The 26,835-nt window shown below is 41.3% G+C and overlaps 3 protein-coding genes and 1 non-coding gene across 5 annotated transcripts; 2 read left to right on the forward strand and 2 right to left on the reverse strand.

The window, feature by feature from the left end:
* Positions 1-4,221, reverse strand: LOC138196318 (high mobility group-T protein-like). Its single transcript, XM_069146225.1, has 5 exons — positions 4,118-4,221; positions 1,522-1,682; positions 1,152-1,297; positions 809-983; positions 1-698 (listed from the first exon to the last, which is right to left on the reverse strand). Exons 2-5 carry the CDS (start codon positions 1,666-1,668, stop codon positions 549-551), a joined length of 618 nt encoding a protein of 205 aa, XP_069002326.1. The 5' UTR covers positions 1,669-1,682; positions 4,118-4,221; the 3' UTR covers positions 1-548.
* On the forward strand, positions 3,492-26,828 carry alox5ap (arachidonate 5-lipoxygenase-activating protein). 2 transcript variants are annotated; one of them, XM_069146224.1, is made up of 7 exons: positions 3,492-3,509; positions 3,627-3,695; positions 22,823-22,936; positions 23,031-23,112; positions 25,009-25,079; positions 26,504-26,585; positions 26,666-26,828. In XM_069146224.1, exons 3-7 carry the CDS (start codon positions 22,864-22,866, stop codon positions 26,826-26,828), a joined length of 471 nt encoding a protein of 156 aa, XP_069002325.1. In that variant the 5' UTR covers positions 3,492-3,509; positions 3,627-3,695; positions 22,823-22,863. The 2 variants fall into 2 exon arrangements, with proteins under 2 accessions (XP_069002325.1, XP_069002324.1); XM_069146223.1 differs by lacking the exons at positions 3,492-3,509; positions 3,627-3,695 and having other exon boundaries at positions 22,600-22,936.
* Positions 9,174-20,962, forward strand: uspl1 (ubiquitin specific peptidase like 1). The gene is made up of 8 exons (XM_069146222.1): positions 9,174-9,511; positions 9,818-9,940; positions 10,039-10,918; positions 11,382-11,492; positions 16,348-16,477; positions 17,240-17,365; positions 18,085-18,245; positions 18,818-20,962. Exons 1-8 carry the CDS (start codon positions 9,494-9,496, stop codon positions 20,554-20,556), a joined length of 3,288 nt encoding a protein of 1,095 aa, XP_069002323.1. The 5' UTR covers positions 9,174-9,493; the 3' UTR covers positions 20,557-20,962.
* trnae-uuc (transfer RNA glutamic acid (anticodon UUC)) lies at positions 21,505-21,576 on the reverse strand. The gene has a single exon. It is a non-coding gene; the product is annotated as a tRNA-Glu (tRNA).
* Positions 26,829-26,835: the final 7 nt, after the last annotated feature.

The raw sequence follows: 26,835 nt of genomic DNA on the forward strand, positions 1-26,835 counted from the left end.
TTTATTAAAAAAAAGTTTATTGACATCAGAAGCAATTTAAATTTCAACAATAAACAAGGCGTTTTTTTTCTTATTTTTGCTATTACAGTGGTACATAAAGATCAGTAAAACAACTTTGATACGTCAATTTTTTTGATAACATGTCATTTAAAATAAAAACACACACAGGTAAAGGGGGAAAAAAAAGGAGGAAGAAACACTCAGAACGTTTTTATGTGCTGTGCACCACTAGCTACGGTAAATACTGTAAGCCCACCCCTTTACACTGTACCAGGCAGGATAGTGGTCTAGGAACTACCACCGGAAAAATAAGACTGGCAGAAAGATACAGACACGATACTTGTGTAGTGTTAACTATACAAAAAGGAGAAAAAAACTGTACAGCATAAAAACAACTGATATACACAGCCTTTTTCGTTGTTTGTCGTTTTTTTTTTTTTTTTTTTTTACCCCTTGGATACTAATGTATTTTCTTTCAGTAAGTGAAGTGCGTACAAGGGGGTTAAATGCTTTATTAACAAGCAAATGACCACTATATATGTCGCCATCTACTCATCATCGTCGTCATCATCGTCGTCTTCCTCCTCGTCATCTTCGTCATCATCGTCGTCGTCATCGTCCTTTTTCTCTGCCTTGGCGGGGGCTTTCGCTGGTGCTGCGCTGCCGGTTTTGCCCTTATTGCGGTACGCAGCGATGTCCTGCGAAGGAGGAGAGAAAAGACTTTTAAGTCCCATTTGTGACTAAAGCTCCGTCAGTATCGTTTCTTCATGTCCAGCAGCACCGATGCAACAGATGACCATTTCTTTACCTTCTCATACTTCTCCTTCAGTTTGGCTGCCTTCTTCTCATAGGGCTGCTTGTCCTCAGAAGCAGTGCCGTTCCACATCTCACCCAGCCTCTTGGCAACATCTCCAATTGACAGACCAGGGCTCTCGCCTTTCACCTTGGGGCGGAACTCTGCGCAAAAGATGAAGAAAGCGGATCTGCGGAAAAGTCGAGAAAAAGATTTGTCAATTACACAACATTTTGTGCATTTATGACATGATTCATCTGGGCACGATTCAGAGTTGATGTGTTCTTTACAACAACAACAAAAAAGCCTTTCCCCCCCCCCATCATAAAAGCATCAGGTGTTGGTCTGGAGTACTTACGGAGGTCTCTTGGGGGCATTAGGGTCCTTGAACTTCTTCTTCTTTCCTCCCCTGGCTGGAACATAGCTCATCATCTCCCTCTCGTAGCGTGCCTTGTCCTGCCTGGCCAGGTCCTCAAATTTGCCCTTCTCCTTGGCAGACATTGTCTGAAAGCAGGCAGGTAACTTGCTGATTGGACTGTCTGTTGCAAAACCCGCTGAACATGAGTACAAATTTGGAACAGCCTTGGATTATCCTACTTATTGCACAATGTGTACACCTGTTTAATCGCAATCAAGAGCTGCAAGCAACAACATCCTGTGTCTGAACTGACCTGATGTTAGTTAGAACTAAATAAGACTAAGCTTAGACGACCATTGCTTTATCCTACCTTCCATCGCTCTGAACACTTCTTGGAGAACTCGGCAAAGTTAACCGAAGCCTCAGGGTGTTTCTTCTTGTGCTCCTCCCGACAGGTCTGGACAAAATATGCATAGGAGGACATCTTCCCCCTCGGCTTGCTCGGATCTTTCCCCATCCTGACGGCAGTATCTAAAAACAAATGTTTAAACTGTAGGTTACTTCTCTCTATTGGCCCCTCATACTGGTAGTAGGGTGGCAACTAATGATGATTGTCATTATCGATCAATCTCCTGGTTATTTTCTCAATTAAACCATTAGCCATTTGGGCTTTAAAATGGTGAAAATGTGCTTTCGAAAGGCCAAGGTACAGCTTTAAACTGTCTCGTTTTGTCATGCGTGAGTCCACAACCAAAAAAAATCTTTGTATTTAAAAACATTTATAAAAAAAAAAAAAAAAAAAAAAAAAAAATTAAATACAAATATCCCCTTACTAAAGCAAGAAAAATATTGACATTTACAAGGCTGTAATATGATTTTATTTTATTTTAGAAAAAAAATTTTTTAAAAAAAAAATGATGAAATCAATAATCAAAATAGTTGGCTATTAATGTTCTGTCAATCGATTAATTGTTGCAGCACTGGCAGCAACTAGCTGCACTATTTAAATCCCCCCCCCTCCCTCCCCGCTGTCAAACTGTACTAAGTTAGGACCCGTTGACACAGCCCACTGAAACCGCCCCGCACGGAGCTGATGCCATGAAAATCACTTTATTTATTTATTGATGCAATCTGTACGGTGGCCTTTCCGTAAAACTCAGTGATCCGCGGTCAGCTCCCCTTATAAAGGGTTTAAAATTGACTAAACACATCGCTTCGGATTCAAGAAGGAAATCACATTGCACAAACATCCATAAATATGTTTTCTTTGCAACCGCACACGCTCCGACAAACTTTCCAAGTTCAACTGCATCACATAAACATATAGCCCGCTGTGGGACTATCAATATATATATATATAAAAAAAAAAAAAGATGTTTGTGTAAAAAAATATCTGTCGATATACATGAAAACCTACTTTGCAATAAAAAAAATAAAAAATAGACCTTCTGAAAACCCTCAGCTTTATTTAATGTTGTCATCAAACACACACAAAAAGACACAAATGACAGAAAAAGACGTATTTATTGAAAATAAAACACTTAAAACTGTGATTCGATGCGATATAACACTCGTCTCTATTGCGTCTTCGTCTTCTCTTGTGGAAATAATTTCGCAAGACTTGAAAATATCTTTTTAAACTGTCCTTTTTTTTTCACTGTATATTTCCCCATTACATGCTACTGTAACTCCCAAGTAAGCGGCGTCGACCGAAGTAGTAATGGCGCATAGGCTCTCGTTGTGGAAAAGGAGGTCAACAACGACGGCAATATTTCTTCTTCCATTTTGTGAGAATGCCTTCTTCATGAAAGAAAGTCCCCCTCAAATGTCTCCCCCCGCCTCTCAGTTTGCTTTGCAACACGACAAATATGCTCGGAAAGCCGGCGATCTTGGCAAAATATTTCCCCGATTGATTCCTATTGCACTAGCCGCCTTGTATAGTAATACACTGGGTCTGTGCTGTGTCTATGAGCGGGGCTGTGCTACTGCCTTGGTTTCTATGAGCTCCTAATGGCCGCTCGTCTTCATCCACTAACATGGAGAATATGGCTCCTTCTCTTTGTGTCAGCGCACAGCCATTGCACATAGAGGGCAGAGCGACCGCGGCGACCGCCTCGCTTCGAGCCCGAATTTAAACACTTTCCGACCGTGGGAAAAATCTCCGCGGGGCGTCGTTCGAATCGCGAAAGATTGAACTTTCTTTTGCCGTCGTTACATGTCACAGTTGCGGGTTTGTTTTTCGAGAAAACACGGTTGGAAAAAGTTGAAGCGAACTGCGCCTTCTGTCACTGGCTTGCCTCGCTGCCTTGTTTCCTATGCGAATACAGTCAGCCATTACAGTAAAGCGCAGATCGTGAGGTAATTTTTTCGTCGTCTTGTCGGCCGAACTGTGGCAAACAAACACGTGTCCGTGCACATTATGAAACGGGCTTTCTTTTTCTCGTGTTTTTATAAAATTTTAACGTTTGTCTCCAGATTTGCACGCTCTCCAGCCTCAACATGACAGGCTTCGCGATGCACTGCAATGCCAATGGCTAGCTAACGGTAAGTCTCCTACCATTGTCGCTGACGGGATTGTCCGCTAGACATTCCTGAATTTTTACGCCATAACTACAGTTCGTTTCGGCTCCATTTTGTAAAAACGACACCAGTGTAATATACAAAATTAATCGTATTTAACGAAATCGCCGGTTATCGTCGAATTTAGTCAAGGTTAATATTCATTTCTTCTTTTTTTTTTTGCCGAGCGTCTGATCCACACTCCCCGGCAGAGTAATGTAACGCTACCTGCTTAGTGCCGGCTATTTTCTGTTGTTTTTTTTAAAGGTTTCCCCGCAGTAAAATTCTTAACAAGCAGTTAAAATGCTTCACAATCAACCACGGCAAACAAATAAGTAAAATATTTATGAACGTTATAGTAATTTTCATCATCACGGACACTTAAAATGTTCGTGTGTGATACTTACCTAGTGACTATCGCTGGGTCTCAATGCTCTGCAATGGCTGTGTATGAGGCAGCACAGGCGATACGCAGTGTCTTCAGTCTTCAGCTCTCTAACATTACTCTCGGTGGGGCTCGCACGCCATTGGCCAGCGCCCAGTCTGGCGCTCTTCCGATTGGTCAGAGGCTTTTCATTGTCCTAATAGAAGACGAGATCCCATTGGTTGTCTTTTGTGAAACGTCACTGAAGTTTTCCGAGGCGCGTGTATACAAAAATATTTCTGTCCGAGCATGCTGGAGCTGGTAGTAGTGTAGTGTGTTTGCCATAGTATTGAATTCACTACGTTGAGCACAGTGTACAGTAGGCAAGTTAAATGAATGAGACAACGTGGAGCGCTTGTAGTCGGTGAGCGAAGCAACTGTAAAACGTTATGCGGTTGTGTTGCATGGGTTGTCCCTCTCCATCCACCACCTCCGTTGTGCACTCTCCTCAATACGCGTGAGTTTATTTGCAAATTATGTCTTTGAAAATGTTTACAGAGAACACCGCGTACTTGCATGTAAATGACACAGCAAGCGATTGCTCATCCGATACGTGAAATATAAGCACTGGATATGCAATTTTACACGATTTTGCCTCTTTGTAAGGATGGAAACACAATAACAATTCAATTAATGGCCTCCCTTTTGTTTACTGTATTAGCCATGATTTTCAGTTTGAGCTCATTATTGACAGTAAGTCACCACACCGACTATACCTGACGGTGTTTTCTTACTCTCTGACAAGTACACATAATTATCACTGTTTGAAGGCACTCATTGAGTGTTTTTGTCTATGTTTACTTATTCAAATTAAGATAAAAATGTAGTAACTGGTATTAAGTCACGGTGGATACATTTAATGGGTAAAAGGCCTCGAGATGGACCATTCATATGTTTCCTTGCAGTGTGTTATTTGCCTGATGTTTACAGGCTTCATATACATTAACTGATAGAGAGATAATAGTGTGCTCATCCCTAATTAAGGCAGACTTGAGGAGATCAAAGAGCGACTGTTAATTCTAGGACAAACTTAGTGAATAAAGCAGTTTATAGTTGGAAGGAGGACATTTGGTAGTAATTTCGGTCAAGAGAAAATGAGACGCATAAGGTTTTGCTTGTGGGCTTCGTGTTTTTATTCAGACTTTGCTGATTGCAGGTTCCAGATATAACATGTCTGTATGACTGCCTTGCAGAGTAGCAGTGGGCTTTGTACTCCCAACCCCAGACACATTGTTTTGTCCAATTAAATTGTTAAAGCATTAAATTGCCATACACTTACTCAGGAAAAAGAGAAGAGTCAGGAGTCCATTCATTTTAATGCAGCCCACAGTATCCATATTATACAAATAGATCAGGACTAGGATACTTTTAAAGCATTATATTTATATATTTTAGTATTTAAATCTGCAAGTTGTTTTGGTTCAGAACACTTTAGAAACACATTCTCTTACTGGGTTTCATCCAGATTGCCATGGAGAATACATAATACAGCTTGTCACCTAAGGTTTTTGTGTTTTTTCACACTTTTCCCTTTAAAATGTATCTTTTGGAAATTCATTAACACCCTCAAACCCTATTTTGTTGTGCTGCTGTCATACAGCTGAATAATATCGGCCATTAGCTCAGTCAAGATGTGTCAAGAGGTCATTTAACTGTATTGACTGCATTTGTTTGTCTTGCTGTTGAAGATCCCGAGGGTTACATAAGCATGGAATTTTCTATGGACATTTGTGCTATTGAAAGAAAACCTAATGATGTTTGTTTACCCTGTGATTTTGCTCTATCGCCACCATCAGGCAAAGATTGGAATTTACTTATTTCCCATCAACTGTGTCTTTATGGTCTCTGGTGACTTGTAACTTATACAGACATAAAACATGCTGTGCACCATTTTTCATACTGTGATATCTGAGTATCACTGAGGGCTATAAATTATGTATTATATTACAAGACTGGTATTTAAGTATATGCTGTTGGAGTCACATTTACAGTAGGTAAAGGTGACAATTGTATGACCCTGTGACCTGACCTCTAGCGCCACCATCAGGAAAAAAAATGTCATACAAGTGTCCTTGAATCTTTTTAATCTTGAATCTTTGCATATCCTGTTAAAATTTTATGGACTATGATTTCAAGCTGAGATGACTTGCTTATTTTGTTCCAAGTGGAGGTAAGGCCAAAATGTATTATGACTTTAAAGGCTTGTCTGTGTGTTTAAATATGGTGGTGGGGGTTGGGTTGCTAAAATAAAGAAATTGTCCACAGCCTGTTATGATGTGCAAATAGTCATATGCCCACTGTAGATAATCTTGTAATCCCCTGTGTTTAAAAATGATTAATTATTTACATGTTGTGATTAAATCGAATAAATAGTCTTCCTCTTAGCAGCTAATGTAGAAACAAAGAAAAATGGCTGACAGAGTTTATTCTTATCCTTGAATTAAGAATGGGAAGGGTGAACTGATTTCAAATGCCAATCACAACCCAGACTCAGGCCACATGTCTGCCTCTGATGCTGACTGTCTGTGCCTCATTTTGCATCAGGACATGCCACAGTAGAAAGCTATAGCCTGCTCATGAGGTTGGGAGGCGGCCAGTTTATGCATTCTAATGAGCGCTCCCTGGGAAAAATATGCAAATTCATTTTGTCATCAAGAGGAAAATAGAGGACAGGAGAGCAGCAGATACAGGATGGGCTTAAGGGAGGAGGGCACATGCAAGGGGCGGGATTGGGTGGATGGACGTGTGTATGTGTGCAAATCTTTGGATATGTGTGTGTGTGTGGGTGGGTGGGTGGGTGTGTGTGGGGGGGGGGGGAGTGGCGGCAGCAAGAGCAGGAGGTGTGAAAGCTGTGTGAGGGCTGTATAAGAACCAAAGTGAGGGTCATATGTAAACCAAACCCTATCCCACCCCCAACCAACCAACTAACCCACAGTCTGCCTACAGAAGCAAATAGCTATAATAAAAGGGCATCCTTATTTACAAAATCAGTTAACTAAAGTACAAAGTGGATATAGGAGAAATTTATACAGGCTATCTCACTTGTCAAGTCTGTCAGTCTGTTGTTTTAGTTTCACATAAACGTGTCTGTTTGTTTTTGTTTTAGTTTTCTTCACAAATATGAAAGGTTGCTTGATCTCCCATTATGTACCAGTTATTTATTTAGCACTGACAAAACCAGTTTAAAAGCACCTCGGGGAGAGGGGGGGGAGGAGGGGCTGGGCCTTGTAATGTGAGGTAAATTATAGCCTATTTTAATTATAATACTACTATAATATACTATTCTACTATTAACAACAATAATAATTGCAAAAATGTAATTTATATTGAAATTTGGAAATGTAATTGAGTCTGTTTTATTTCTAACTGCTCATTTCACTTTTAGAAATATGGTATGCAAGGTTTATATTTTCCTATAAAAAAAAAAAAGAGGCCACAAGATATTAAAAAAAAAGACAGTAACTGCTCAGACCTATTGCAGTTAATTAATAATCTAATATTAAAGAATAGCGTAATTAAATGCGGCTAATCTTTTTAAATACGTCAGTGTTCATCTGCTCGCACCGGTTAGCTCTGGTTTGATGGGCTGTGCCGTGTAACCTGCAGTGCTCACATGAACAATGAGCACCAGGCTACTGCAGTTCACTTAAACCACCAACTGGGGGCCAGCGGAACTAATCTATCAGGGAGGGGGGACGGACGATAAAAACCGCTGCACAACTGGAGCGGAAAAATAACGTTTCGAACACGAATTCACAAAAGGATGCACATGGACTTACAACTCAAGCAGCGGGGATTTACACTGAAATACAGCTCGGTGCGGATGGATTTCGACCACAATCATAGTGGGATTACACGCGATTTAACGTTGGCTTCGGTACGTATCTTTTCATCCACGAATGCTGAACATAAGACTTGGTAGGACTTCAATTATTGCCCGGCCTGAGGCTAACAGTTAGCATGCTAGCCACCGGGTGCACGCTTTCAGTCAGTGTTTGTTGGTGGAGTTTACATGAACTGTTTGACTGGTTTCAAAGTAGGTCATCATAATGTTAATGGAGTATTTGCTAGTTCATGAGACTAGTTTTACAAGATGAGTTGAAGTTGTAACAGTTGGATTTACTTTTTTGGGGGGGGGGCAGTCAGTATTTATCAGCTTTAAATTCCCCCCTTCGCTATAAGCTCCAGTGTTTTACATTATGTACAGCTAACCTTTACACAAAACGTTTCATTTTGTATGAGAGACTTCCCTGTTCTTTTGCCATAGCTTTAATGTGGCAGAGTGAAGCTGTGCTGGAGATCCCACGTGTGAGCCTGAGGATAAATGTTTTCCAGGTAGTTTGTTCTGGCTTATTTTGTAGGGAAATAGCCTATTTCCTGTAGTATTATAAATAAAATTTAAAAAAAAAACGGTTATGTTAAAAAATATATGCCTAATCCTTGAAGTCTTCGCACTTTAAGATTTAAGTTCATTTAGTCATATATCACACGTTTAACCACTGTCCATCATGTTTGGGAATTTCCCCCAAAAAAATCTGATTGAGAACAGTGTTATAAATACAATAAATTAGACAACGGCACTGTTGCTGATTCAGTCTGTTCAATCCTGGAAAACGAAGGCACATTATTAAGCGTTTGCTCAAATCTTGTCAGATATGTACATATTTTTGCAACATTGCTTGTAATGTAACCACATATGTTAAATGGTATGATAGTTACCGTGTTAACAATGCAGAAAAGATCTTGGGTGAAATTTTTCGAAGTGCATTTTCATCTACCTTCATAACTTTGTAACATATCCTGTGCGGTGCTGTATTTTTTTTTTTGTTCCCTCTCAGCTCCTGTGAGGTGTGGCAGTGACATGGTAATATGTTTTAAATGGCACCAGACAGCCGTGGACCCGGAGAGCAGCAGCTGTTTGCCAATGACTGGTGAAGACACTGGTTTGGGGGCTTTGGCCTCGCCGCTGGTGGGGTATTTGGGAAAAGTCAGTAGAGCTCCTGCTTTCCTCGCATTGTTGTCACTTGCGCAAAGCTGAATTATATTTGAAAAAACACTGTGACTGGGCAGTACCAATCCAAATTAAAGAAATTGGAAACAAAACACAAATGGAAATCTTTGGTAGTAAAAGGCGAAAGTATCTTGGTATCCTTGAATGGTGAAAAGTCAAAGATCATTTGATGCATATTTTTACATCAGAAACTGTGTACTGCATATAACGTGTTTTTCTTACAAGTGTTTATCTGCGGAATCTGCCTCATTAACACTGCCACTCAGTGAAATCCAGGGTTGCAGTTAATAGAGTCAAACAACATACCTCTGTCAACTTACCTTTTACGCCGTTATTACTCTTACTTGTATGGTCCACATCTGCAAGGTAAATCAAGTAAAACACCTTCCTTGTTTGTCAATGTATGTGTACAGTATTTAAATACGATTTAAGATATATAAATAAATTTAAAAAAAAATATATATATATATATATATATACTGCGCACAGCAGTGGAGAGATGAAGAGTTGATGGTTGTAGTTGGAAAGAAAATGTGTATGATTGTCAAAAATTTGATATGTTCTGTACAGCTTTCCGTTGTCTTTTTAAATTGTCCAATGTCACGGGTTTATATGTCCAGTAGTAGTTTCTGTTGAGGTTTATGGCCTTTACTAAAGCAATGTTTTTTTTAGGTTCAGGGAAGAGCTGCCTCTCTGGAGAATTGTCCATGGTGCACGTCGAAGGGTCTTACCTATGCTCTGCGCTCTTACCGAATCAACCTCCAGGAGTCAATCACCCTCTGCACAAACCCAGAGGTAAGTCCCAGCACTGCTGTCACACACACACACAGTCATGTTTCATGTCTTTTATTGCTGGCTGCTATGTTAACTTGCTCTAATCCATTCCTACATAGTGCCTTTTCCCTCTGGTCACCCGGCCTTTGGAGGATGTTTTGGCTAGCTTGGATCCTGTGGAGCTCACTGTTGGGAACAAAAGAAAAAGTGCTTCAGCTCAGGAAAAGGAAGAGTCGATCAAACCTCCACTGAAACGTCTGCGGTCAAGCGAATGTGACGATCGTGGGCCACTGAGTGACACTGACACACATGTCAGCCCAGTAGCGTGTGGTGATGTAGGCTCTGTCAGAAATGGCCATCAGGCTGCAGGACCCAGGGCAGATGGCGAAAAAGTAAATGGGTACCACAGGGATGACTCAGTTACTGAGACAACAGGATGGGAATCGCTACCAAAAAAGGATGTTGGTCCAGAGAAGGATCCAGACAGTGTTGCTTACGCAGATGGTTTTGCGCCTCCTTTGTGCTCGACCTCAGTCGGACACTCATCAGAAGGTGTGTCAACCGCTGATGGGGATGAACCTGCACTTTCTCATCACTGGGGTGCTCTTGGTATATCGGAGAAGAGTTCTCCTGAGGTGCTGAACACATGCAGCAGTCTGTGCTCCAATCAGTCAGCTCTTCCGTCAACTCGGCACAATGAGCAGACACGGAGGACAGGACAGAAATCCCCAGCTGCAGACAAAACCACATGTAAAGACACAGCAGGCGTTAAGTCCTTAACGGACTCGGAAGAGCTCGTATCTGTTCCCAACCAGCTCCTCTGGAGGAACGGTGACAATCTGTGTTGGCTGGATTCGCTGCTCGTTGCTTTGGTGAACTGTAGGAGCTTAAAAAAGTGCAAACCCAAAAATAAACCCCGGCGGTCGTCTGTGTGGCAACTAATGAAAGGATATGAAGACATTTGTGCTGCTATCCAAGTCCACCAACAGACAGGCAGAGGTAAGACAAAAAGATCTAAAGTATAAATGTAACTGAATTATAATTTAAGCGTTTCAGTTATTTCTTTTTTACTATTGCAGCTAACATCAGTAGCAAAGTAATAATCTTTGCTTCTCTTTTTTATTTTTTATGACAACTATCAAATCTTAGCCTATTAATGCTACTTGATGAGCTGAGTCGTCTATATTTTCTCACTTTCTGCGCCTCGAGTGGTAAATAGCCATTCAGATGTGACCTCATTATATAATAGAGGTTAATGGAATGCATTTTGTGCTGTTAAGCTTACTAATATGTGAAAAACACAACAGCTCCATGTCTTCATTGTAATGCGCTGTTGGCAGATGTCTGATATTTGGATACATCTAAACCTCTGCGCATGAAACTGGAACATTGCTGAAGGGGTTGATTGAGTAAACATGGTTTTGGTTGTGTTTTTACTGATCTGAAATATTTTTCTGACTAGATGGCATCGTGAGGGTGCCAAATCATGTGCTGCAAAAGGCCAACGTAGACCTGCAGAGTCTCAGGATGTCAGTCTTCAAACTACTGCAGCCCAAACTGCACTGCAAACTTGGTGAGTTCAGGTGTAGATGTTTTACATTCATCGAACCTGTCATGAACCTGCAATGACTCCCTGCATGTGTTCAGTGTTCTTACCGGAGCTGAGGGAAGTCTCAAGAGGGCAAGTTCAAGCCAAGTCCAAAGTCATAGAGGGGCATGGCTTGCAATTCAAACAGCAGGTTGTTCACATCCATTAAGGCTCACAGAAATTACAGCAGCTGGGGTCAAAATCAGACCAAGTAGGTTTTAACTGAAGCGGAGTATTATTGTCCAGTTGCAAGTGTGAATGAGAGCAGAGTCAGAGAACGTTCAAGATGAACGTGCAACTGTGATGAATTTCTGTCTCTTTGGAAGATTATAATGTTTTTGTACATTGCTGCTCCTGGTTAGATCTGCACACATACAGTGAAGGAAATAATGATTTGATCCCTTGCCGATTTTGTAAGTTTGACCACTGACAAAGAAATGAACGGTCTATAATTGTAAAGGTAGGTTTATTTTAACAGTTAGAGACAGAATATATATAATAAAAAAAAAAATTAAAAATCACATCATATAAAAGTTATAAATTGATTTGCGTTTGATTGTGTGAAATAAGCATGTGATCATCTGCCAACCAGCAAGAATTTTGGCTCCCACAGACCGGTTAGATTAGTCCTCTCGCTTTAAGGAAGTACTCGATCTCAACTCGTTACCTGTATAAAAGACACCTGTCTCAACTTATTACCTGTATAAAAGAGCCTGTCCACAGAATCAAATCAATCAGATTCCAACCTCTCCACCATGGGCAGACCAAAGAGCTGTCTAAGGACATCAGGGACAAAATTGTATACCTGCACAAGGCTGGAATGGGCTACAAGACCATCAGCAAGCAGCTCGGTGAGAAGGAGATAACCGTTGGTGCGATTATTCGGAAATGGAAGAAACACAAAATGACCATCAATCGCTCTCGGCCTGGGGCTCCACGCAAGATCTGGCCTCGTGGGTTATCGATGATCATGAGAAAGGTGAGGGATCAGCCCAGAAATACACCGGCGGAACTTGTTAATGATCTCAAGACAGCCGGGACCACAGTCACCAAGAAAACCATCAGTAACGCACTACGCCGTAATGGATTAAAATCCTGCAGCGCCCACAAGGCCCCCCTGCTCAAGAAGGCACATGTACAGGCCTGTCTGAAGTTTGCCAACGAACACCTGAATTATTCAGAGAAGGCTTGGGAGAAGATGATGTGGTCGAGCTCTTTGGCATCAACTCGACTCGCTGTGTTTAGAGAGAGAGAAATGCTGACTATAAACCCGAGAACACCGTCAAGCATGGAGGTGGAAACATTATGCTTTGGGGGCGTTTCTCTGCTAAGGGGACAGGACGACTTCACCGCATCGAGGGGAGGATGGACGGGGCCACGTACCGTGAAATCTTGGGCAACAACCTCCTTCCCTCAGCCAGGACACTGAAAATGGGTGGTGGACGGGTCTTCCAGCACGACAACGGCCCAAAACATACGGCCAAGGCAACAAAGCAGCGGCTCAAGAAGAAGCACATTAAGGTCACGGAGTGGCCTAGCCAGTCTCCGGACCTTAATGCCATAGAAAATCTGTGGAAGGAGCTGAAGCTTTGAGTTGCCAAGCGACAGCCTCGAAACTTTAAGGATTTGGAGAGGATCTGCAAAAAGGAGTGGACCAAAATCCCTCCCGAGATGTGCGCAAACCTGGAGACCAACTGCACGAAACGTCTGACCTCTGTGCTTGACAACAACGGTTTCTCCACCAAGTACTGAGTCCTGTTTTGCTACAGGATCAAATACTTATTTCACACAATCGAATGCAAATCACTTTATAACTTTTATATGATGTCATTTTCTTTTTTTCTTTTTTTTTTTTATATTCTGGCTCTCTATCCTACCATTACAATTATAGACCGTTCATTTCTTTGTCAGTGGGCAAACTTACAAAATTGGCAAGGGATCAAATAATTATTTCCTTCACTGTATCTGCAAGGTCACATTAAAACCAGGATCAGTGCAGATCCTTAAGGCAACAGTTCAGCCAGAGTCTTAATTATAAGGCAGCCCAGTGCATGAGGCATCGTATTTACACACATAAAAGATACAGATAGCGCGAAGTCAAGCTTAACCAGCAGCTCTCATCAGTATAACTGAACTTAAATGTAAGGTTTTATCGTAATTCAGTTGACTCACTTTGTTTAATATAATAATTATTGAACACATTTTACATTGTGTTCACTACCAGCTTGGTTAACTTAGAATTAGAAGGCAAATTTCTTTGATATTGAAACACCCCTCTAATTTCCATATTTTTACGTTGTGATGTGATGCACTTTCTGTGATGATAACAGCAGTGAATGCACAAAACTGATCAGATGACCAGAACCTATGTTTAAAATAGGTAAAAATACTGATCAACAGAAGATTATAAAATAACATCAGATTCTGACTTTGATTATTTGTTATTAACTTCATGAATATCTAAAGCGTTGAAAGGCCAATAGAAGTAATTTGTAGACATGTAGTACTATATTCAACTTAACTAAGAAGGTTCAAGTTCAGTTTTGATAGATTGCGCTTACAGTTGTGAAACACGGTTTCCTGTCTGTGTTTATCGAGGCATGAAGTGTAACGCACCAAGACAGCAATGTTTCAGTAATCCAGAGATCTTTTCTGGTTAGGTGGCATAGATTTATTTTTATTTTTTTCTTCATTAATACATTAGACTAAATGGACAAAATGAAGCACAATATACTCTTATATATAATCTTAGATATTAAACAAAATTGTAAAGGATCTCTTTCAACAACGTGAAGCAGGATTTGGCACATAAACAAATGGTTTGCATTTCAGTGTCGTTTTGTTGCTGCAGAGGAAAACAAGGAAATTATTGGATCTGAAAAGGAGACATTATTGAGCTACTTGTTTATGATTCTAGATTCATTAATTGTACAACCATGGGATTTAGTTTTTTTTCTTTAATTCAGCTGCAGTTACAGCTGTGTAATCATGGAGCAATTGCACTTTGCTTCAAACCTTTGAAGGCCAACCTGTCCAGGATTCAGTCTCATCCAAGGTCAACCTGAAAAACTACATTCAATAGAGAATAAATAATATAAGGGGAAAAATTGGGTCACCTAATCAAGTTCAACGCTTTTGTGCCTTCACGTCCAATGCCAGGTTCAATTTTCAGCCATTCAAAGCCTTAAATAAGTTGAGTGATACCAGATGAGTCTTGGACTTGTTGTAAAACCTCATTTTTGAGACTCGAGTCCCACGTTTAAGTTCTACAGCTGTGGCTCTTACCAATTCACACCAGTGGATGTGACCAAATCTAAGTGCTGAGATCAGGAGATGACGCTTTTGCTCAGAAATTATTTCTAAATCGTAGAGAAATGGATATGTGCCATCAGTAAGGTTTATCAGTCGTGTGCACTTGGAGGAGGTTCTCTTTTTTTGGAAGAGTTTGTTTGTTTGTCAGCAGGATGAAAGAAAAACTACTGGCCTGACTTTCATGAAACTTGGTGGAAGGGTATCACGTGGACCAAGGAAGCTCATTCATTTCTGGAGTATATCCAAATCACGGAGCGGATAACCCCCCCAAAAAATGTCACTCTTAATAACATTGCTAAATGGGGTTTTTGGCCTGCTTAATGCCATCTATCCAGCAGTAAATTCAACAGTGACCAAATATAGGCCAGTCTAGAAATATGATGACTCGATATCTCACTCCACATTAACCGGTACCAGTAATCCTCTGGGATTACAGTCATTACACAGCCTTTGTCATAGTTGTTACAGTTGTAAGATCACCACAGTTGTTGCATATCATAGAAGAGTGAACACTTGGCCTTGGCAGAAGTCTGCGCTCTCCGTGTGCCTTTCTACTTTGTGTATTTATGATGTCAAAGGCAAGGAAAAAAAAAATCTGATTTCAGTTGTCGAGCTCTTCTTGGTGGTTGTTGTGTTTTTTTGCCTTCTGAATTTAGTGCTGGTTCTGCACACGTTATAATACACTGATTAAACAAGCATAAAGGTCCACTGAGGTTAATTTTAATATATGGATACAAAGAAATTAATAAAACAGTAAAATATGTCTTTGGACTGTATTTCTGAGTGCACCAGTACTGATAGGAAGCCGCTGTTGGATCAGGAACAATATGCAAATTGTGCCAAGCTACTGTGAGCAAGGGAGAGATGTCTGAGCAAATGCTTTTCAAACTCCCAGCTCCCAGGGCCCCTCAAGCCTTCTGTTTTTGAATATTAATTTTTGTTTTTTGCCAACCGATTAGTGACAAAAAGAAGTGTATAAAGGAGTAGTTTGTCTCGTTCTGTCTGTAAAATGTTAACACGTAGCTTATACCCAGTGGGACAGGTTCCACATAAGATCTTTCAACAACTACAGCTCGAAAGTTCCTTGGAATCATTTTAATTGTTCTGCTGTGATGTCTACCGTTTAATTATCTTTTAGACATCTAACCTGCATTACAAAAAGAGAAACCGAGTCATGATTACCTGTTTTGAATCCAAGGCAAATCTTTGATCTTTCAAAGCATCTATCATCACCTGATAATATGACAAAGTGGCGCGTCCGGACATGCAAACCATGAATTTTACTGGCTCCATTGCAGTCGAATCTTTGTTATATAAAACGTATCGTAAACGCGTACTGGGGATTATGAGGAAGAAAACAACGTAGACGGCATTTAGATATTGGCAACAAGGCGCACTAATCATTTTCAACACCCGTGTGATTTCCAGAATGTAGCCCCATGTTTCATCCATACATTATTCTTCAAAATAAGCAGTAAACAGGGAGCCTGTAACAATGCTGTAACCTCTGCGTGTTTGTGCCTCTCAGGTCAGAGGGAAACTCCGGTGTTCGCTATGCCACTTCTGCTCAGGATGGACTCCTGGGTGGAGCGTCTCTTCCAGTCGACCTTTCACTGGGACTTCAAGTGCAGTGAATGCAAAACTGCTAGGAAAGAAAGGTATGTGATTACATTTCAAAAACACAATAAAAGTCAGATTTCTCAGTTTGGTCCGAACCAAAACAGAAGGTGTCTTCCACACCTTCTGTTTTGCCTCGGATTTTTTTTTTTTTTTTTTTTTTTGTCCCCCAAGTTTGGTCTGACCAAATGCGGTGGTCTCAAACTGAACTATGGTTCGGCTTGTTTGCCGTGTGAAAACTATTCCTGGATGATGCAGACTTTTGGGCTAATTACAGGAAAGATAATGGGAAGTTAAGGCAGGGGATCATCACCCATTAAACAACAGAAAAAGAACAATGAGCACACGAGGAGAAGATTTAACTGGAATTTGGTTCAACAAAGAAATTAAAACTGCATAAACAATGTCTACAACAGACGGCCATAACACCATAATAATAATAATATAGTGGCAACAAAATAAAGCTGTAGGTTCATTTTTCTTCATTCAAATGGAAAAGGCTACCGGCTGACTTTACAACACGCCAACGTCAGACGCATGCCGTCTGCAAACCAATCCTTTAGATTCCTTGAAAGTGCTTGAAAAATGTTTGAACCTTATAACAAACCTCACTGTGAGCTCTGTGGATCTTTTGTTATAACAAATATTAAAAAAAAAATGAAATAATAGAAGAAACTGGCGGCCGAGAACTAACATTCATTGTTTACATGTGAACTCATTATTTTTTTTCTTCATCCCGTGGAAAACATCTTGACTTTTGCAGAAGTCTGAATCTTTAAACATATCTCGTGTTCTTTTTTCAGGGTTCGAAACACTCTCCCCACCTTCACTAATGCTGTGCCTGACTGGCGCCCGCTTCATGCCGTTCACTCGGCCCCGTGCAATGTGTGCAGCAGGACCGATCAAGAGAGGGCAATGATGCTGGAGAAGTAAGAATCAAACATCGCGTTAGAACATTCACCTGCTCGTCGCGTTGAAAACAAACAGGATTTTTTTTTTTTTTGTGAAATCAGACCCTCATGTAAAAAGTAACATAAAAGAATTGTTCGGTCGGGGTTAAAGAATTGGGGGCGATGTGTCAACAAAGACTGTTGTCTTTAATAGAATATACTATTAGCTGTTAAATAATCAAGTATTTTATAGGAGCAAAGTGGCTTTCTGACAGCCTGCAGATTCTCCGTAGCAAAGTCACATTTACAAGTCGAGCACGAAACCAAAAGACTTCTGTACGGGACATGATAAAGAAACGAGCGCCTGCGCAGCTACTCGGTACTAATTGTTTACATGCAGGTGCTGAGTTCTCAGTCTTTAAGTGTCTCTAGGTGGTTATTTGCATGAATAAATTCCCCAAAATTAACTGTTACTCAGCACTTGTTTTTATTAGTCTTAAGAATTTATTTCCCCCCTAAATTAAACAATACAAATCTCGTAAAGGAACAGATGTTATAATAACACATCTTTACATTAGCAGAACAACAAAAAGTTTGGCTAGAAATACACATTACATTTATGCCTGCAAAACCAATGCCGTAGGTTTATAGAAACTGCTTTTTGTAATATTTAGAAAACGGTGTACCTTGACTTTTTCCTCTATTTAACCAGACGCTTGCGTGATGTTTTTTTTTTGTTTTGTTTTTTTTTTGTGCAGAGTTCCTCCGGTGTTTGTGCTGCACTTTGTGGAGGGGCTTCCTGACAATGATGTCAGTATTTATGCCTTCAACTTCAAGGAACAACGCTACTCAATCAGCACCGTCATACAGTATAATCACCAAGTTAAGCATTTTGTCACCTGGATTTGTAAAGCTGATGGTAAGTTTTATAAAACTCATTCAATTATGGGTTTTTTTAATTTACCTTATTAATTGAGAAAAAAAAAAAGCAGATAAATGAATTTGCTCGAAATGGCCATGACATTTTCTTCTTGTCTTTTACGCTGTAATTTACACTTGGTGTGAAACCACAAATTCTTTTGCTCAAAGTTGAGTCACATGAAGGTTGAAGCTTAATTCCTCTACGTCGTGGTGGGCCAACAGCACATCCTGCTGGACAGTTCATGTATTGTAAAACCAGGGGAAAGGCCAACCATGCAGGGCTGGTTTCACTGGCGTTTAACGAGAAATGTACCTTTGGCGCGTCAGATAGGACTTTAAAAAGATTACCCAATGTACTTTATTATTTTATAAGTCTACATTATGTATTTACATTATGCATCTACTGTCTTGGCAAATGCGCTCCTTTTTAAAAGATCTTCAGTAAGGCATTTTCTTCTCTTAATATTGTCACTGTTGTTGTGCATTTGTCGAGTGAAATCATGAGGAGATATTTTTAATGCGTGAAAATTGATGTGCTGTTGTAACCCGAGTATTGTCCGTTATCAACAGGATCATGGCTGGAATGCGATGATTTAAAACCGCAAGGGTGTCGGACCCATCAGAAGCTGCAGGTCCCTGCTCAGGAGATGCACGTCGTCTTCTGGGAGGTGGAGGAGGACAGGGAGCCCCGTGGCTGTTCTCCCTCCAGCACGTCCACCGAGCATCCCCCGTCTGAACACGAGAGGATCGCCCGTCCAAGTGACAAAGACTCGAGAGCAGATGACCCAGACGAGACTGTCCTTGCACCTCACAATGAGACGGCCGTCGTCTGTGCACCCTCCGTGTCCGACAGCAGCATCACGGACACAGCCGGCGTCGATGCGTCGATAGGGGCCGCAACGCTGCTCGACACCTTCGAGGGTCTTTCCCGCGATGACATCATCACCCTCACGCTGGTGGAGCTGAACGCAGACACGGAAAAGCTGCCTTCAAATGAGCACCGCCAGAATCGGGATTTGAGTGTCCCCGGTGGGAATGGAGCACCCGACTCCACTCCGGACAGCTCCACCACCACTGCAGCGGGTAGCGAAACGTGTCACGGCCCCGACCCATCTGACGCTGAAACGGAGGACGACGACTTGTCCAGCGATCCGACGTTTGTGCCCGGAGCCAGAAATGGACAGAGGAGAGGAGCTGGCCGAGGCAAAACTGTCGGCCATCAAAGAAATAAAAAGGCAGCCGTGTCTAAAGCAGCTCCACAAATCTCGCCGTCGGCACCCTCCCAAGTAACCGGTGACAAAGCTGTGGGTCCTACTGCTCGGGGTACCGCACCGCCCGTTGGAATTCCACAGCAAGCATCCCCCGCGTCTTCTACGGATGTCTCGCCTCTGTCCACGGGTCGGAAAAGTCCCACAAAACTGTCGATACTAGATCAGGACGCTCGCTGGTCCTACCTGCTCAGCAGATACCCGCCGAGCCAGGCCCAGAAGTCCAAACCCCCCCCCCACAAACCCACATCGGCCACACAGGTGAAGCCCACACTTCCCATTCACTCGATCCCCAACGTCGTCAAAAGACAGCAGATTCCGGCAGGACTCCACCCCAAACCACACCTCAGGACGGAGGAGAGCACGGGCCTCCCGCTGAAGGCTGCGGAAATGTACGGGGCCTTCGGCGCAAAGAGCTCCAAGACCCAGAGTCCGCTGCCATCCAAATCTGAACCGTTTCCACCCGACATCTCGAACTGCCGAGCAAACACGACAGCGATGCCTGGTCGGTCACTTCCTGTGCCCGGAGTGAAGGGCCTCACCCAGATCTCCTCTCCAAAGAAACACGGCAGCCTGTCCTCGAAGGTTCCCCCAGGCCTAAGCAGCACTGACGCCCTCAGAATCAAGCTGATAAAGAAACTGAAAGCAAAGAAGAAGAAACTCGCCAAGCTAAACGAGCTGCTGGGTCACCAGGGCGGAGCCGGCCTCCGACCGGACAGCACTCACCTGGACTCCCCCACCGCCGTCACCTCCAGCAGCTCCATCTGCGACGACTTCCTCTCGGACCTGCTGTCGCCAGCAACGACAGCCAGCAACCTCTCACCAGCCAGCAACCTCTCACCGGACAGCACCGGCTTCCTGGAGATGCTCGCCAACGGGCACGAAGGAGCCGAGCGGGCGGAAGGTGCCGCCGGTGCCGTGGCGGAGACGAACGGGCACAGCGCTGAAAACTTCCTGGAGGAGTTTCTCTCGCAGGCGGAGGCTCAGAGAGCGACTGACATGCAGACCGAGGCACTCAATGCACTGGAACTTTTCATCTAGGCTGCCGGTGTTGAATGTCGACTGCAACCTGCAAACACGCGACGGGAATGTTATGTAAAGTTCTTTTCTTTTCTTTTTTTTCCAATCTGCACCTCATCTGTTTACAGATTTAAAGTAGTGACATCTGCTCTATTTATGTCGTTATCACAAGGGTTTAAAGGATGTTTGTATGCGCATGAGCAACGTTGGAGCTAGTGTGTTGAATCACGGAGGAAATTTGTGAACAATGTCTTGAAATTGTTTGGTACTTTGTTGTACGTGTATACTGTGCGCCACTGGGTTGAATGAAGCAACTGTGTTTACAGTCAAAAACTGTTTGTTCTGTTGTTTTGAAAAATTACTTGAAAGTACTTTTTTTTTTTTTTTTTTTTTTAGGGCCATCCAATAAATACTTAGGATGACTCTCGTATGTCTTGTTCAATATGTCAGAAGTATTATGAAATGAAACGAAGGGTGTGCTGTTTTACCACAATAATGTTTACCCCGACTAGTTTCAAATACTGCAAGATTTGGTAATACTAAAAATTGAATGGCAAGCCAACATGATGTCTCCCATTTGGACCTTTTTAAACATTTTGGCATTTGAATTATTTTTAGTAATATTTTGATGCCAGCGATGTTGTTTTAATATGTTGGTGCAGGTTGGCGCGAGCAATTGGAGAGAGCACAGTTTTCTTTTAGCTGGATGACCTTTATTTTTACTCGAAATGATCTCACTCTTCTTTCATGGCTTTAAATTAAAATGAGCATAGTTACATACAGAATAAATATACCCAACTGCTTTCATAGAAAAAAAATTACCTGTTCAATACGACGGCGATGCGACACCTGGAGGCTCTTATGTGGAAATAGAAACCGGTGTGTTTTAGTCAAATTAGTTTCTTATTTATAAACATGGAGTAAACTGCCATTTACCGTAACAATGATGAATAAAGGGATAAAAGAGTGTTCCCATACCGGGAGTCGAACCCGGGCCGCCTGGGTGAAAACCAGGAATCCTAACCGCTAGACCATATGGGAAATGCATTTCCTTGTTGGTTATTAAATCGACTAATACCATACTATACGGTGTGACAGGCCCCTTAATCTACGGGGAAATCCCATTTTATTAATAGCTCCACCTTCATTATGTTTTGAGTCTTGCTAGTTGTGCTGACAACAATACTGCTTTTGAACTAGCTCGTAAATTAGCTTCAGTTGGCTACATCTCCTCCATTGTAAATGTGTCAAAATAATTATAATCGACACTTACAGAGCCCCAGAGTTTTAACCTAATCAATTAATTGGATATAGTTATGTATTTAGAATAATAGATGGATCTAGAAAGGGATTGCAAAATACATTTTTGAATTTTTTTTTTTTGTTGTTGTTGGTCTTTATGCCTTTAGGCCGGTTAATCAATATAATATCTTTACGCAATTTATCAAGTTAACGATTGATAACTGAAAACTTTGCAGAAAACGTTGGCTTTACCGTGATGAATTCATTTAATAGAAGATTCAGAAAGAAAAAAAAAAGGAGAGGAAGATGCATTACCATTGAAAAGCACATGCAGGTGCTGTTTGACTGTAGGTAGGCCAAGTAAGAGTAAACCTGTCATTGAGGCAGCTTGTGAAACCTTCAGAGTAACTGAGCACATTTACACAAATACTTCTACACTCTACACATTTACCGTCCATACTTGTACTTTTACCCAAGTACAATGACAAATGCTGGACTTTTACTACCAATGCAATATTTTATAGTGATGTAATATTGATTTTAGCTAAATGCTTCAGTATTTTCACCACTGCAGCAGACATTCAGACTTTTCAAGCAGATGGAAAAGCACAGGTGTAATCGATACCATGACTGAGCCACTGAATGATAACACCTGGGTTTTCCCAAAGTCACAGTGTCTGCTATAAAAACTATTAACAGACTTCCAATGCATTGGTACTTATCATTTGCCAGAAATAGCTTGATAAATAACAGATGGCGGATGAATGCCAACATACAACATAACAGTGATGTAATTCAAATTTGCATGAAGCTGTGCCTGTGCACATGATGTGGTGAGTCTCCACAAAGAGGAAGTATCAGGCAACTTGTTTGCATCCCTCTGTATTAAGCCAGAGCATCATTTACATAAAGAGGAAGCCGCAACCTGCTGTGTGCATGGGATGGGGAGTACGTGATGTCATCAACGGAGAAGTCAGGTCTATGATCTGCAACCGACTGCAAATACGTACTTTTGGATGTGAAAGAGAATCTTTGTCTCCCTCAGCCTCAGCATCCACCTGCTCCTACAGCTCACTCACCGGGATCATGGACTCCACTAAGGTGGTGGAAAACATCTACTTGTTGGTCATCGTCACCCTCATCAGCGTACTTCAGAACGGTGAGAAAAAGAAGCAAGCAAGTTTTTCTTCATCTCTAAATCAATATGTTAAAAATGATGATATGAATAATTAAATTGTTGTCTGTGTTTGAAGCATTCTTTGCTCAAAAGGTAGAGAGGGGATGCAAGAGTGCTAATACCGACACGGCTGGTTTTGAGCGAGTGTCCTGTGCCAAGTAAGTGTCCTTTCTTCCTCTCTCATTTCTCTGTAAATATAACGAGATATCTGCAGTGAAACAATGGAGGACTGTTTAATTTCTGTTTCCAGTAAACTTTCCCTTTTCTTGTATATCCCAACAAATATTACTTCTATTGAGAGGCAGCCCTCATTTGCCTGGACACTCCCAGATAGGGGAAAAAGCTGGTGCAGAGCTCATTTGAATGCTTGCTGGGAAAGTAACAATAGCCATTAGGAAAACCTGTATCCGTCCAACTTCTTAGTCAGTTGACAGTCACATTCAATGATCGTGTTAAAAGAGGGGAAAATCTATTCATACAGTGTATTTGCAGTCTGTGGCCTGCTGATATTTTAAATTGGCATTTTGCCCTGTTTTAATAGTTTGCCAAAATAAGAATATAACTGCCCGATATAACGATTCTTCACTTCCACTGGCACAAATTATTAGTGCTGGAACAAGTATTTCATGGATTCACGAATTTATAACTATTTCATGAAGTGATTTCTTCCAAAGACGCCTGACATTTGTTTGTTACAGCTTATTAGATGTAAGGATTCGCTGTTTTTTTAAATGAATGTGTTTGGGTTTTTGACTGCTAATCTGGAAATCTGAGCAAGTCACTTCAGGCTTTTGGAAATCTTAAACTCAAAAATCAAATCTTTTTCAAACTGCTCAGGCTTAAGTCCAGCCTCCCCGTTAGTCCACAGCAACAATGAACTTCTTGTTTTTAAAACGAAATATCCAAGCAACATCCTGTCTTGTATATAATCTAAGAATTTCAAAAGATTACAAATGGGAAATTCTTAACTGTGATGCAAACATTTGGTGACAGTTCAGTGTCATATGTGTGTTGCCTTCAGAGAACAATTTGAGTCAGTATAGGGACTTGAATGAAGTTCGGACAGTTTTGGACCAGAAATCTTATAAACCAGTGGTTCAGTGTTTTCTCGGTTAAATGTTTGGTCAATGAAATGTTAAAAAGGAGATGACAAACATATGTCGCAAATTCTTAGAAGCCAAGTGATACCTGAACTTTGATGAGGCTTCATATGACAAAGAAAAGCAGAAAGCTTCATGTTTGAAAAGGTAGAAATATAAACATTTGGTATATGTGCTTGAGAAATAAATGAAACTGTTTACTGATTATCAAAAATAGTTGTTGATTAATCGCCTTATGTTGCAACTCTATTCATGACCTCTTTACAAAAGTTACGGGCCGCTCCTTTTTTAATGTCTATTTCTCTGATATGCGCAGACGCATAAAAGAAGAAAAACAAAAGCCTCAACAAAGGTTCTGGATGTAGTGTTGACAGTAGCGGTGCGCAATTCAACCATAAAGTGATTTGTCTTTCTTGGGCTGTTTCAAGTTTTTAAACATTTCATCAGGGAGAAGTGATGAGGTAAAAGGTATAATTTAGTAAGTACGTTTATTAGAAAAAGACAGAACAAATAATTTTGAGTGACTTTTGGTTTTCTTTCTTATTCCTTTAACCAGCTATTTAAAATATGTTTTTTTTCTTTGAATGACTATCCTGACATGTGAGCCTGAAAAAGGTTTGAGGGAGGCTTTGTGCAACATGCTGTACTGATTATTGCAATTTATTGCAACAGCCAGTGTGTGCTGACACACAGAGTGGGCTCACTTTTTCCTAGCTCTCCGTTTCAACTGTGCTCCTCAAACACCCAAAAAAATACACACTGGGTTTCATGGCTCATGCACTGTTGTGTATTTCCATAGGATATTTTTTTCCCCACTGTCACTTCTTCTGCTCTGCCGTTTCAAACCATTTCCTGATGGGTATCCGAGGACATGCTCACTGCAACTGATCTGCGATGGCTTCGTTGCAGATGACTTCCCAGAGATGTGCTAATTGCTTTTCTTGTTTCTACCAGTCGAAACTGCATGGATGCCTACCCTACCTTCCTGGCAGTCATGTGGTGTGCTGGTCTGTGTCTCAATCAAGGTAATCATTAATCGGTTTAAAGGAGGCGTGCTCAATTTCACCCTGGAAACGGCACACACCCTTAAACTCAAACCGGATCACAGGTAGACGTTCAAAGGGAGTTTTCTCTCTCTCTCTCGCTAAACGCGTTTTTGAGAAGCAGCAAATCCAACTTAGGAAAATAACATTTTACAATTATATAACCGAAAGTGTTTGGACACCTGAACATGACACGAGCAACCATTGCAGATATATTGCCGCAACATCCTCCTCTCCTTGGTGTTGAAACGGCCCTCTCAAACGATTGCTGTTGCAGGTCCAACATGGCGGGAGCAACAAAATGTCTCAAGAGATTCATGTTCAAATTCACTGAATTGTACGTTATCTGCAACTTTAAACCTCTCTCGACCAAAGCACTTTCAATCAAATTCAAATTACCCAGGTTAGTTTGCTGTAAGTGGCAGAATAATGGATATTTAACTTGCGTATTTCCATGCAAAAACACATGGACATGTACCCTAAAACATATACATACACCCCCACTCATAGTCAGAAATATCTGAGGAATGGCCCCTTCTATACACTACAGTGTATCAATAGCTGTACTTTAACTTACCAGCTAACTAAAGACTTCTCCACATTTAAAGAAACTGTAGCGGTCACTGCCCGAGAGCTTTACGAGTAACTGTATTAAAACATTAAAATGGCAAATAAAACACCTAAATAAACTATAGCGAGACTATGACAGTTCAGTGTCTTGAGTGGGAATTTATTACACAGCCAGTGCATACGCCCGGAGTCAGTGGCCAAGGATTGTTAGCCCCCCCCCCCGATCAGGACATCAACACCGTTCAAATCTTGATTTAAAAATGTAAAGACATTTATTTCTTTTTGTTTTGTCTTCAACAGCTAAAATGTTTCAAGTATTTGTTTGATGTTGTGCATCAAGAATTCGTGCATTTATTATGACTAAATTTCATATCAATGTCTATTGGAATGAAATGAAGTGATGCCATTTTATATCCAAAAAGTAAAAAGGTCAGCTTCACTGTGACATCAAAATGAACTGAACAAAAAACAACAACCTTTTCCAGCCATTATTCAATGTCATAACTCGGGAACAGAAGGGGACATTGTGACCATATTTAACACTTAGTTAGTTACTGATTTGGTAACATTAATCTCGGGTGTCCACTCAAACCGCGCTGATTGGATCTTCTATGCTGTCGGGTTGACCAATGCGTGCGAAGCTTCTTTGCGATCTCCAACATCTATATTTGAATTATTGCCTATTGGCCAAAAAAAATGTGTGTTGTCAGAGCCAGCTTCATTGGCCGAGTTCTTTTAAAGTTTTCACTACATGTTATACGAGTCTGGACAGACATGGCAGTGAACTGCAACTGCCAGCCAGTAATTCTAGTTCTCGCTCCGTCATTTGTTTGAAGCTCCGGCTGCCTTCGCTGGGATCATCTACCTTCTTGTCAGGCAGAAGTACTTTATCGGATACTTGGGTCAAACCTCTCAAAGGTAAATTACAGCAAGGAATACATGTTTTCCATGGGTTTTCTTGTGCCGCATCGCCCAACTAATTTCTCATTTCTGCGCAGCACTCCAGGCTACCTGTTTGGAAAACGCATCATCTCCTTCCTGTTCCTGATGTGCGTTGTGGGCATCTTCAACTACCTGCTGGCATATTACTGTGGCGACGACTACAAAGAATACGTACAAATCATCACTAAAGCTTCGTCTGCTCTTCTCCTCATTCCTTAGTTCCCCA

The sequence above is a fragment of the Embiotoca jacksoni genome, unplaced genomic scaffold (genome assembly GCF_022577435.1).
Source record: "Embiotoca jacksoni isolate LCO1_2020_lvr unplaced genomic scaffold, fEmbJac1.0.p SCAF_13, whole genome shotgun sequence".
NCBI lineage: Eukaryota > Metazoa > Chordata > Actinopteri > Embiotocidae > Embiotoca > Embiotoca jacksoni.